A 13,766-nucleotide genomic window follows, 5' to 3' on the forward strand; every position below is an offset into this window, starting at 1 on the left:
AAAATATTTCTTTTATATTCTGCAAATCATGACAACCAAAGCCTCTGACCTACGTATGTACCATTTCCCAGCATGCTCTACAAATATAGACCTTGCACTATATAAAATCAAAACCTATCCCTTCCTGGAGTTTGGCTTTATTAACAGAGATATCAACAATAAGCTAACAGAGGTCAGCTCAAACCTTGTCCCCAGACTTTGATGATCCTAGGGTTCCTCCCTTGGAACTGCACTGCCCACATCCTAGATCCTCTCTTCCCAGACAGCCACTCCTGTCTCTGTTATATTAAGGTGGAGTAAAGACTCACCCACCTCAGAGAGTCTGCATAACCTATTTAACCCTTTCCCAGTAAAATTAACACCTACTAGCAGGGTGGGCAAACAGTGTTACAGGCAAACACTGCCTGCATGGTACATGCCCCATCCTGGTTTGCTTGTTATTATTGTCAGGCATCTATATATCTGGGACATGAACTTTTCAGCAGCTGTTTATGAGGCCGGTGTTCACTGCCTCTTGCTTCCTAGCATAGCCCCTTTCTGCTGCCACTGACAGAAATGCCATTCCATAGCACCACTTCCACCTCTACTACTCGTCATGGTTATTATTTTTAAACCTAACAATGAAACTGACAATAACAGTGGCTTGTATAAGGTATAAAGTGTTACAGAAACAGGACTCTTTTAGAAATTCCCTACCATGAAGTATGATAAGATAATAATGATAAGATTGGGCTATTTTCTTCAACGTAATTAGTAGGTCAGCGCTAGTGCAACACAAGCATTAATGTCAGGATTAAAGCAAGTTGCAGAGGCCAGGGCACAGGCTAGGCTTCAGAAGGATCATTCCTTTCACACTAGAAATACAGTAATAAACAGACTAATGTACAGTACTGCCAACTCTAAGAATTGTACGTTAAATCCCCCCGAATCATGGGGTTGGTTTAAAAATAATGAGATTTTAAGGAAACAATATACTGCAATGTGCTTTGGTCTGCTGCCTGAGCCAGTAAGAGGAAGCTAACCACCCCTGATATGCATGAAATTATTTCCCGTTCAAAATTCAGACTTACATGCACAGTATTCCCAACCCAAGTGTTCAAAAATCATGAGTGAGGCCATAAGATGGTCTTTAAAAATAATTTTGTTACTTCTTTAATTTGTTTTCTGGTTTCTGAGCCTTCAGGGTGCACTCAGTTCATGTTTTCCAGCTTTTCTCTGCAACCACAATACTACTTTGTTTTTAAATGAAAGCTGGGATTCTCTCAATCAGTTGATTCATAGAGCTGGAGCGTTAAGAAAAATGCCAAATATCACAAGACGCACATTAAAATCATGAGCGTTGGCAACACTGCATGGACCCATAATGCACACACAAAAATATGGATATGCAGGATTCACTGTGCTCAAAGGAGTGAAAGAGCTGCTGTCTTCATGAATTCACAGAGTTTAATGCCAGAAGGGATCATAAGATCATCTAGTCTGACCTCCTGTATATCATAGGCCACAGAATTTCACCCAATTACCCCTGTACTGAACGCAATAACTTGGGGTTGAGTAATGCATAACTTGGGTCTTGCTGAAGCATATATCACAGAAAGGCATCCAGTCTTGATCTGAAGACATCAAGAGATGGAGCACTCAACATTTTCTTTGGTAGTTTGTTCCAATACTTAATCACCCTCACTGTTAAAAAATTTAACTTTTCTCTGTTAGATTAAAGAGCCCTTCTCCCCATGAAGGTGCTTATACACTGTAATCAAGTCACCTCTCAATCTTCTTTTTGATATGCTAAACAGATTGAGCTCTTTAATTTCCTCACTGCAAGGCCCTGAAGTAATTTTTCCGGCTCTTTTCTGCAACTCCTCTAATATTTCAATTTCTTTCCCTCTCTATCCATCTTCCTTCTTATTCGCTTGCCTTCTCACAATCCACGGCCCACTCAGATTTGCCCAGTCTGCTGTTCTGCACCTCCTCACCATATTTTCCCTTACAATCTCCTACCCCTCAAATTCTCCCTTCTATGTCACATATTGCCCAATACCTCCAGTTTTCCTTCTGCGTCCCACATTTCTCTGCAATTCCTCTCAGTGCCCTCTAACAATCCACATTCCTCTCTCCTCTTAGCTTCCTGTTCATTTCCAAGCTATAGCGCCTAAAGACTATCACCATCCCTGCGGGCAGCCTGGCTTCAGTCCCACAAGAAACTATAGGGAATTTTACGAAAGGCAGCCTCACTTCTGCTTTCAGCTTCTGTAGGGAAATGGTGACCATCTTAACTGAGGGCAGCCTATGACATAAATTCTATTGGACATTTATAAAAAAGTTTGCAAGGCTGCTGCTGAATGCTGGGAGATTATGAGAAGGTATTAAAAAAACAAAATATATATTGGGAAACTCCTGATATTGCAGCTGACAAAGCTGAATACAGGAGAAATGCCAGGACCAAGAGATCTGGGTCACAGGCTAGGTTGGCAAGGGTATTAGAGAAACAAATCCCTTTTTACTATTTGTGAACACCAAATAACATTAGCTCTTAGGAACAAATTGCAATTTTTCCCTTTGAAAAACAGAGTGGAAATGATTTCTTCAAAGCTGATTTTTGACCAAATGAGGTAAGCCTTGGCAGCTAGGGGTTTAGAATGAAGGCCATGCTAATGCCAATCATGCGATCAATCCCAACTAGTACTAATATGCTTTTTTTTTTTTTTTTGCTGTTTTACCACCATTTCAGAAATGTTTATTTGAATCTAAAATTGCTCAAGTGAATGCAGTTTAATATCAACAGTTTATTATTAACAACGACTTAGCCTTAGGCCAATGAGCAAAAATCCAAAATGTAGTACAATAAAACAAAACTAAATCTGGAATTATACAATAATAAAAACATATAAAGAAAGATGAAAAAGGACACAAACCATTAAACCATATATGATCACCATGACACGATGCAAATTGGGCATCTGCTCGAATCACAGATATATTATCAGATGCCAACAAATATTCTACTTTTTAAGAGGTCATAGAAAAAAAAAAAGGCATCCAGGACAAAAACACAGAAAGCCATTTTGACCTCAAGTGGCAATACAGATTACAATGTAATAAATAACCAGTAGTGTCTTCTTCCTGCCCTCAGTCCCAAGGACAGAGTCCGTTACATTTCTCGGTGCCAGTATATTGGCCTTCTAAGTAAATTGTCTGCATGGATTGAAAACAGAGAGCTGTGAATGGTCTTCTTAGCAAGTTATTGCACAAACTATCTAAATATCTGGCACACCCATAAGTCTTTTTAACAAGGGGAAATCAAGGTGACATATTTGTAATAGAAACAACTGCCATATCCTATTGCTTATCAATATCCTCTATTCTTGACTTGATTATGGAGTTCCCACGTTTAAACTTCAACCTAATTATTTCTAATTGTAACACCTAGAGAATGCAAGGAATTTTGAATATATTTTAACAAAATTTGCATGAGAAAGACCTGCTGAGCTCTTCCTGTAGGCATGTGCTGTGGGTGCATACCATGGGTATAGTTTGGGATGGACATGGGGGGCATTGCCCCTCCGCCCAACTGCAACCCTGGGCAGGCACAGAATTTGCCCCTACACACAGCCCAGTTGACCTGGCTGGAGCTACCCCACCCCTCGCCCCCAAATACAGAAGTCAAACTATGCCTATGGTGCATACTATAATTATAAAACCGAATATTAATATTGTGATGTTGCACTTTGTGCAGAATAGAACCCATGCCTATCTTGGCTCCAAGAAAAGCAGCAGGGATATTATTTGATAAACTGAGGATCTTCCTAAGGTATTTGTTTTGAATTACTTCCAGTCCCATGGGATCATTCCATTACCATATTTCTGTGCTGTACAAAACTTGAGCACATACCTTAGACACAAAACACACTAAGGGCAGGTTTGACTAACTTACCCCCACAGGTCCCGGTAAAATGCAATATAGCGTGGATTGAATTTGAGGCCTTTTCTTTCGTTACCTGAAGATGTTGATTTTAGACGCCATTTTGTGAGATCCAGACACCCAGGTAAGGGAGAGAGCTAACTTGTTCAATATATTGCCCATCAATCCTCCATTTATGTAACCGCCATCTTTAGCTAAAGACATTTACTTTAGTTTTTGAATAATTTATCGAGAGGCCCTCCCACTGGCAATATGAACAAAATGCATTTAATAAACTCTTCAGGCCCACTGGTGTTTGTGATAACAAAACCACATCCTCTGCATATAATAAAACAGACACAGAGTGATTCATAATTTTAGGGGACAGAATTGATCCTTTTTTAATGCTAAAACAACATCATAGATATAAAAATTAAAACAAAGAGGAGCTAAAAAGACAGGCCTGCCAAACCTCCGATGTAACTGGGATGGAATCTGTTTATTTCCCACACAGGCCTATACTAATCTTGGCCACTGTATGTTTATGAAGAGCTCTCAAAAGAAAAAGTAACTGGGGATCTATTCCAGCAATCTATAATTGCCGTCCCTATCAACAGAATCAAAAACCAATTTCAGATCAACAAAAGCTGCGTACCATTTTCTTTTCTTAGGTGGCACATATTGATAGATCAAATAAGAAAGAAAAACCGATGGTCTCTGGTGGAGTGGGCATTTTGGAAACCAGCTTGTTCCTCAGCAAATCATTTACCTTTTTTCTGCCCAATCCTCTAATCTCCCCAAAAGCTCTCTAGTGTAAATTTTTAAAACAACATCCAATACACTAACTAGACAGTAATTTCCTGGATCTTTCCTATTCCCTTTTTTATAAAGTGGAATAATAATACTGGTAGCCCAACCTGAGGGCATATTAATGTTGGAGAAAAGTTTAGCCAAAACAGGTGCCCACTGATCAACATTCTTCTTAAATACTTCCATAGCAATAAAATCCTCCTTGGGGCTTTATTACAATATTGTTGATTAAAAAATTAAGATACAACAGAACATTCTGGAAGAGAACAGGGAATGGAGGTTACCTGAGCTGATTGTATTATTATAAAGTCTGAAAAAATATTTCTCCCAAATTAGGATGACCATGTAGCAAGTGTGAAAATTGGGAAGGGAGTGGGCGTAATAGGTACCTATATAAGACAAAGCCTCGAATATTGGGACTGTCTCTGTAAAATCGGGACACCTGGTCACCCTATCACAAATATGGTTGGGGATCAGCACTTCAATATTACTCCTAGTCTTATTGGAACCCATTGCTGCCAATGTCCAAAAACGTACAGAATTTTTCATTTTGGCAGCAGATTCAAATTCCTTCCACAGTGCCATATGATGTTCCAGCTTTTTTTCTTTCTTTCTTTCAGCAATGTTTTAGAAAGTTCTCTAGAATTCACTAGGTTTGTGATGGGGTCTTGTGAACTGTCTTTCCTAACCTCCCTGGCCATAATCGGTTACTGTTTTAATGACAAAAACAATCATGCAGTACAAAAAAGGTTCAACTCCAATACAGTTACAAGAAACAAAAAACTCAGAAAAAATTAGAGTAGGCATCTTCTACACATCACTGGAAATGGAAAAGATTGATTGACTGGAAAACTGCTGATCAACTCTTAACATAGTTGAAAAATCCACTCATGGTGGATTATAACTATACTGCTGGGAAACCACGCTGGTTTTAGACATGCATAATGAAGATGTTCCTAAGTTACAACGGACAATGTAGACCCAGAAAGTAGACTCCAGCACAGGAAATGCCATTCTGGACTTCTTGAGAGGAAGAAGTGACCATTATCAGATCCATGATACTACTCAATTTCACCAAACTAAGGAAATGGCTCATAACAACAATACAAGATGAAGATATGGAAAGATGTATTAGGTCAAGTAGTCCAACCTTCTGCCACAGTAGGGTTGTTGCTAGTGCTAGTTGCCAATATACTGTAGTTTAATATATATTTATATGATGGGTTCCATCACCTCTCCAGAGGAACTATTTTATTCTCTCAGGTCATTTTCCATGATATACAACCTGAATTTATAGGATTTAGATTTTAGGAATGAAAATTGGGCAAAATTAAGAAATCTAGTGAGTAAGCTGTGAAGGGAAGAAGTATTAAAATCTACAAGTGTGGAAAAAAAATGGGGGATCCTAAAAGCACCCCGGGCTAGATCTTCAGCTGGTGTAAATTAGCATATGTCTATTAAAAATCAAAGGCCTGTTTGATTTACACCAGTTGAGGATCCAGCCCATCATAACTAACATACAGCGCAAAAGATACAATGTGTAAGAAACAGCAAATACGAGTTAAGACCGGTTTTTCAATAATTTAATTTTTATTGAACTGGTGCCTTTTATAACTTCATTTCAAATGTAAAATTGAGATCCTTCACCCTAACAAAGCCACAATAGTGTCTCTCTTTATTTTTGCTAAATCCACAGTATTCATTGACACTATGTAAAACCATTATGATGAAAATTGTAACTGATCAATTACAATCATATCAGGTCAGAGGGGAAAGAGATTTTTAGTCAGACTGTTTAAAACTCTAATGTTATTCATTTTATGTTAAATTACTTAACTCAAACTTCTGATAAAAAATTGGGAGAAAAGTTTTATTTGTTAATGAGTCATTCTACTCTGCCACTTCAGATGGCAGCTAGGAATGCTTCCCTTCCAGTTTTCTAGTTTCCCAAAACAATCACAGGCAGCCCATCCCCACTCTGGGGCACCAGATAGGGGAGGAGTTCCCTCAACACCTGGAGGAAGAGAGAGAGAGAGAGAAAACCAGGTTCTCCTAACAATTCCATGGATCTAGTGGGCCATCCCGCCTCTGGGATAACAGCCTTTTCCTGCTGCTAGATAGTGTAGGTAGTCCTGTAGTTCAAGCGCAGGTACTCAAGTGTTGCATGATGGGAGTCATTCTTACAGCTGTACATAATATTTCCTTTTAAAAACACTTAGGAAATTACATTAAAAAAAACTATAGTACAAGAACATTATTTAAGTTGCAAAGTCAAGCAAGGTTAAGGAAAGCCAGATTTATGATTGCCCATGCAACCTTAATTCTACTCCTTTTTGCATATGCATTATGATATAATCTTTAATTATATGACCACATATTATTGTTTTCCACAGGCCCTCTGTCTAATTCAGTGCATAGAATGGACATACAAGTGGAGCAAATTAAGATTGAATAAGCAACATTAAATCTGGCAATTCCTATCTTTTGAGTGGTTGACTTTTCAACCTAAGTAACTTTTTTTCATCATAGCTTTTTAAAAAAATGTAATTGTTTATATAACTTTAAAGGTGATTTCTATTTAGAAGGTGATTTTTTGTTTACAAGCCATGCTGTTGCCTAAATAAATGCCAAGCCAAGGCCGAGTTGACTGGTAGACCAGAATGCAGTTGTTACCAAGTTGACAGGGACCACCTCAGATCCTTACTGAGTACTGATAGGTCTAAATATTGTATCTGAGACATAACTAGGTTAAAAAGGGGGTTCTTACTGAAAGATAAGCTGAGAAAGTTTGGAACAGTATAAATAATTTGCTGGATGAAATGAGAGGTTGAGGGGAATATGTTTGTTGAATCACTAAGATATTTACCATAGTTTACCATTATAGTAAAGTACCACATAGTTGTGAGTCACTACTTTATAGACAGGAAGAATCCTCAAGATATCATATAAATAACTAAAGGGATTCGTTTATATTAACAGCTAGCTCCCTACAAATTTCCATTTAATTCTTTTAACCTAAAACATGGCTAAAGTGTCTGAATCTTTTCCCCAAACATAACTAATTCTGATCATTGCCAAAACGTCTCCTTCTTCTCCCTGAAAGAAGCTTACATTTAGGCTGACAAAGTGTATGACATATTTAGTACAATTTAAAGATGACTTGCAAAAGCAAATAAAAACTGCTTGTGCCCTTTTTTGTTTTCTTCTTATATATACCCAGGGTCTGAAAAGTGCGGTGTTTGATTTACTATTTTATTTGACTTGTTTTTTGCATTAGAAATAGCTGAAGTATCAAAGTCTTGTCGTCTTCCATGTTTTTATAGAGCACTGTTTTGGAGGACTATAGAACTAGAATGGAAGTCTCCTCAGATCTCAGCTGAAGTGGCAAGGGAGAAGGAATGATTAACAAAGAAAAATTTTGTCCCAGGTGTTTGCCAGAAGCTTGAGTTAAATAAAAACAAACAAACAAATTTCAGTTTTTCTCAACTGCAAAGCTGCCAGTCTCTTGTCACTTATGATGCTGTCATCCCTCTATTTCTCCAGTCATCCATAAAATCAGGGTAGATAAGACCTGATATTACTAACATAAAAAAACCACCCAGCAGACCCTTACACACCAGTTTAAACCCAAAACATTCAGGTTTTCTTTGTACATCTTGAAGAAGCAAAAGAGGGCACAAATGCAATTTCCTCTCCTTCGTGGGTCACCTCAAGGATTTTATTGTGGCAATATAGGCAAACAGTGGTGGCAAGAACATGCCATAAATAAAGCAGTATTTGTGCAAAGGTGAGATTTAGTAATACTGACATCTTAGTTGGCCTTATTAAATAGATATGTGTGGGGTGAGGGTATTATACCTGGTCATGGCTGGCTTCAATGGAGCTTCCGATGCCATGGAAAGTCATCTGCACAGGAGACAGTGTCAAACAGGTCATACACTCTTTGCCATTTTGTCTATCACTGTAGTGTACCTATAACAGAATAACATAAGTAATCTGCTAAACACCGGATTCCATAAGGGAGTCATGCTGAAATAATCTGTTCCTTTCCAACAAGACTGTAAAGGAATTCAAAACATTTACACTGAATCCAGTTTTAATATAAAACAAGGAGTGTGCAAAATATTCTGTGTATCCACATGCTCAACTGGGGACAAATTTCAGTTGTTAATCAGTTTCTTGGTCCCTCTTTAGGCACGATGTGCTGCAGAGCTTAGGAACCTTGAGGCTCAATTAAGGGTGTTGTTACAGACCTATGAAACTAGGTCCAAGTTTCAGTTTTGAACTTACATGTTTATTTTTAATAACCTTTTATAGATCAGTTAAAAAACTTTAGTATAAATTACTATGGTCTCCACAGACTTGCACTGACTAGAGCTGGTTGGGAATTTTTCGATGAAACTTTTTTCATCTGAAAATGCCAGTTTATTGGAAAAAAAATTTTTTGCAACAAAAGGGTCAGTTTCAACAAATTTCTTGACAGAATGTTGAATAAAACCTTTTGAAATTGCTGAAATATTTCATTTTGACATTTTCTAAATGAAAATTCTGGTTTTCCAGTTCAAAAAGACATTTAGTTTAGAAACTTAATCCAGTTATAGTAAAAACATTTTTAAATGGTCAAAAATGAAACATTTCAAAATTATTGAAACAAATTTGACCTGAAGTGAATTTTTCAAAACAATTGACCAGAAGTTAATCTCCCCCTCCCCTTACACACACACATTTTTGATGCACAATACTTCTGAAGATTTCAACTTCTCATTCCCATTTGGAATGGAAAAATTTGTTTTGCCATCCCAAAAATTTTCACAGGATGGGGAAACCATTTTCCATCCAGCTCTGGCACGGACATTACTTTTAATTTTTTCACTGCAATGTGATCTCTATTGAAATGCACTGTTTGGCATTGCAATATGGTTATCATAGATGTGAATTTGATAACAGTTTTTCTTGGTAATCAAATCAAAATGACTCATAACATGGGGAAGGAAGTCACATTTTTAGAGCTGTCTAGCTTATCAATCTCTATTGGTATCAAAAAGCACACACTAATCAGATTCTTGAATGGAATATACAGGAAGATACTGGTCCTACTGGATTTTCCCCTTTGCCTTTTGGTCACCTTAAAACAGCTCTTAAACCTTCTAAAGAAAGAGAACCGTCTTCTGTCTTGAGGCAAAATGAAGTCAAGCATCTCCAATGTTTTATTAGTAGGAACTGGGTTTGCCACTCAGGCTGAACTGATGAAATATTACAATCTGCTTTGTAGCTCCTGGTTTCTTGACAGGCAGATAAAGCACTTTGTTCTACAAGAGGGATGGAATTTAGTTTATGGTGGTAATTTACATTGGTTACCTGACCCCTGTCAGAAATGGAAAGGGAGATTAGCCCTACTGGAGACAGACATTTTAGGCTCGTACCTATTTACAGCTGTACGGCTATTGGGAAAAGGTTATGTGATAGAGCCGCATCTTTAAATTTAGGCTAGAAATTTGATTATTATTATTTCTGTGGACAACTAGGAGCCTTATTAAATGATCCCAAATGTCTGTGGAATTGATTAAGAGATATATAACACTGGATTGTGCACTGGGTAACTGTATGCCTTGTGCCAGATTCTTCTCTCTTACTGGATAAACTGGGAGTAGTTGAATTGAGGAGTTACACCAATGCAAAACTGGTTTAAGTGAGAGGATAATCATGCCATCAGCATGTTGCAGAGTTAACCTTATTGATCATGCTGCCTGTTGCATATGTGTGGCCAAATGGCCTCTGTGAGATCTATAATGTGAATTTTCCCTTGTGCTAGACATAAAAATACTGATTTCACTCAACCTCTTGTTACAGCTTTCTGGATCATCCCTCTTCCCCCCTCCCCCCCCCATCCACCTCCACAACATGTGCCTACTAAATTGCTTATGGCTGTCTGCCAGAAAAGCCATACTACTTACTGAGAAACCACAAGAGGCCCCTTCACATATACAACGGCTCAACTCTGATTGATCGAAAGAGTTATGAAGGTATGAAATTTGGCTTACAAACATTAACTGAAGTTCTCTAAATATCAGGACTACTGTTATTACAAGAATGTATCAGGAACCCATAATCATAGTATCTAGTTGCAAATCCAAATACTGCTGAATATATGGTGTAGGGAGAGAGGGCCAGGGAAGCGTCACAGGATGATTCTGTGTCTCCAGCATGCCACAGAGCAGGCACCAGGATTAGGCCCCAAATAAGCCAAAACTGATATTAATCAATAAGTGCTTTTGTAATTACACACACACAGTGGAGCAGATACAGATCGTACAGTGCGCAGGGAGGTCTGAAGCAAGGAACTCTTTTTAATGAGAGTATATGAACAAATTCATTGATCATAGAAATAACTGCACAAATGTAACTAGCTACTAGAACAAGAAATGTGATAAACTCAGCGTTTTAATTATCTCCCTTTCTGAGCTAAGTACTGCTGAATAAGCTTTGTGATGCACGCTGGTCTAGTCCAATGGGTCAGGCCATTATTTAGAAGTTTCTCAGCCACCCGCAGTCTTCAAAACATCTCGCCAACACAAGGCACCCTCAGCTTAACCAGATTCAATGTTTTCTTCATCAATCTTCCATTTCCCTGAGCTAGGAACTGATGGGTGCTGGGGAGTCGGAAGGAAACAGAATATAGTTCTTTAGCCAGATTTCTCTGGTCTGTCATACAGTCTGCAAAACACAGTATTTGTCACAGAGACCTATGTGGCAGTTGGAAAACAATTGTATTATTGGCTTTGTTGTTCTCCTGGGCTGAAGTGGCTCACTTGCATAGCATCTGGGAACACGAGCACTTCATTGACAGAATGCAGATGGAGACATCCAAGATGGAGGAAGGTAGTCGACTATAGATGACTACAGGGGTACCAGGGAAGGAAGGAAGAACTGACTGCTTTGTGTGGAGGAGAGTGGCTGCTGACCACCCCGGGCAGTAGACACTGCTCCATCCCCACCCAGGCCCATCTGAGACAAGAACTGGTATGCAATACTGGCAGCTGGAAGAGAGGACCAGATCCCAATGGCCAATGAGGGGGAACCACCTGTCTCCAAGCCTGGAAAGCTACCACCCCCAAGAGGAAGAGACAAAGGGTGGTGGTGGTTGGGGACTCCTTTCTAAGGGGGGGCGGAGGCGTCCAACTGCCAACCTGATGTGGCATCCCAGGAAGTGTGTTGCCTGCCCAGAGTCCACATGCAAGACATTATGGAAAGGTTGCTGAGGATCATCCATCTGCTAATCCATGTGGACACTAATGATACTGCAAGGTAGGACTCTGGGCAGATCAGCAGTGACTACAAGGCTCTGGGAGCGAGAATAAAGGAGTTTGGGGGCACAGGTGATATTCTTGTCAATCCTGCTGGTTGAGAGTAAGGGCCCAGGCAAGGACATGCATATCCTGGAGAGGAATGCATAGCTGCACAGATGGCACTGGCAAGAAGGCTTGGGCTTCCTTGACCATGGGATGCTGTTCTGAGAAGGAAGACTGCTGGAGTCCACCTGAGCAACATGGAAGAGCATCTTCATGAACCAACTTGCCAACCTAATGACTAGGGCTTTAAACTAGATTCAAAGGGGACAGGTGACAAAAGCTCACAGGTAAATAAAAAAAAGTGACCTTGACAGAGGGCTGGAAGTTTGAGGGAGTGTGCAGGGGGAGGGAGGGGGAGAATGGAAAATTACAATAGGTTCATAGGAACAACAAGAGGGAATACAATGGGATACTCTGCTCAACATCTTAGATGCTTATAAACAAATATAGGATATAAACAGGAAAAACTGGATGTCTTAGGCCTTGGCTACACTTACCCGCTAGTTCGGCGGCTGGCAATCGAACTTCTGGGTTCGACTTATCGCGTCCAGTCTGGACGCGATAAGTCGAACCCGGAAGTGCTCGCCGTCGACTGCGGTACTCCAGCTCGGCAAGAGGAGTACCGCGGAGTCGACGGGGGAGCCTGCCTGCCGAGTGTGGACCAAGGTAAGTTCGAACTAAGATACTTCAACTTCAGCTACGTTATTCACGTAGCTGAAGTTGCGTACCTTAGTTCGAATTAGGGGGGTAGTGTAGACCAAGCCTTAGTATGCAATCTAAATTATGACTTAATTGGCATCACAGACTCTGTGGGATAAATCTCATGACTGGAATATTGGTATAAAGGGGAATAGCTTATTCAGGAAGGATAGGCAGGGGGAAAGGGAGAAAGTGTTGCATTGTACATCAATGTATATAGTTGTTCTGCAGTCCAGAAGGAAGTGAGAAGCAGAGCAGTTGAAAGAACGTGGGTGAAGATAAAAGTGGGGGGAAAAGGGGTAATGTTGTGGTTGGGGTCTGCTATCGGCCACCAAATCCGGAGGATGAAGCATTTCTAAAACAAAACAAACAAACAGAAATATCCAAACCACAAGACCTGGTAGTAATGGGGGACACTAGTTGAAGGCTGACCAGGTATTTTTAGCAGCAGCCTCAGAATCTGAGATTGGGGAGTGGCAGCTGGAGGCTGGCCAAGTGCTCTGAGAGTGTTTACCTTGTAATTACTAAGATTAATAACTACAATAATACTTTGCGTTTGAAGTTCCTAAGTGCCTATAACTCAAGGGCCCCGGAGTGCTTTACTAACGTTCATCTTTACCATACTTGTCAGGCAGGCAAGTACTATTTGTGCAGAGAGGTTAAGTGACTGGCCCATATTCATTCAAGGAGTGAGTGGCAGTGAATGAAATACAAGCAGGCTTCAGTTCCCTTTTCTAATCCACTCACCATGTTCATTCTCCTTATATTTAGGAAGTAAAAATAAAAAGATTATGAACTGTCAAGATTCACCACCTCGTTTTAAGCTTTAAAGTTTGAAATAAAGAGAAGCTCATAAATGAGCTCAGGCCACTTTTAGGAGTAAGCAGCTACAAAATTCAATTTAGTAAAATGTGAAGTATTTTGTTTAGATTTTTTGTTTTATAAATAACAGCAGCCTCTGTAAGGAGAAGTATCATGAGTCTGGTAAAGGAGTGTCTGTGATAACA

At 39.5% G+C, this 13,766-nt stretch overlaps 1 protein-coding gene across 28 annotated transcripts in view; it reads right to left on the reverse strand.

Moving 5' to 3' along the window:
- STAU2 (staufen double-stranded RNA binding protein 2) overlaps positions 1–13,766 on the reverse strand; it is a 226,220-nt gene that overhangs the window by 81,889 nt on the left and 130,565 nt on the right. For 15 of the 28 annotated variants that reach the window (XR_010598908.1, XM_065585751.1, XM_065585771.1 and 12 more), the window contains one exon: positions 8,570–8,683. The exons of 3 other annotated variants lie outside the window; for them this stretch is intronic. Coding sequence is in view for 23 of the 25 variants with exons in the window: in XM_065585751.1 (XP_065441823.1) it covers positions 8,570–8,683 (114 nt within the window). In the remaining 2 variants the exon portion in view is untranslated. Of the gene's footprint in view, positions 1–2,766; positions 6,898–8,569; positions 8,684–11,038; positions 11,362–13,766 lie in introns of those variants that run through there. 10 more of the 28 variants (XR_010598909.1, XM_065585768.1, XM_065585755.1 and 7 more) reach the window with 4 other exon arrangements.

Source organism: Chrysemys picta, chromosome 2 (genome assembly GCF_011386835.1).
Source record: "Chrysemys picta bellii isolate R12L10 chromosome 2, ASM1138683v2, whole genome shotgun sequence".
Lineage (NCBI taxonomy): Eukaryota > Metazoa > Chordata > Testudines > Emydidae > Chrysemys > Chrysemys picta.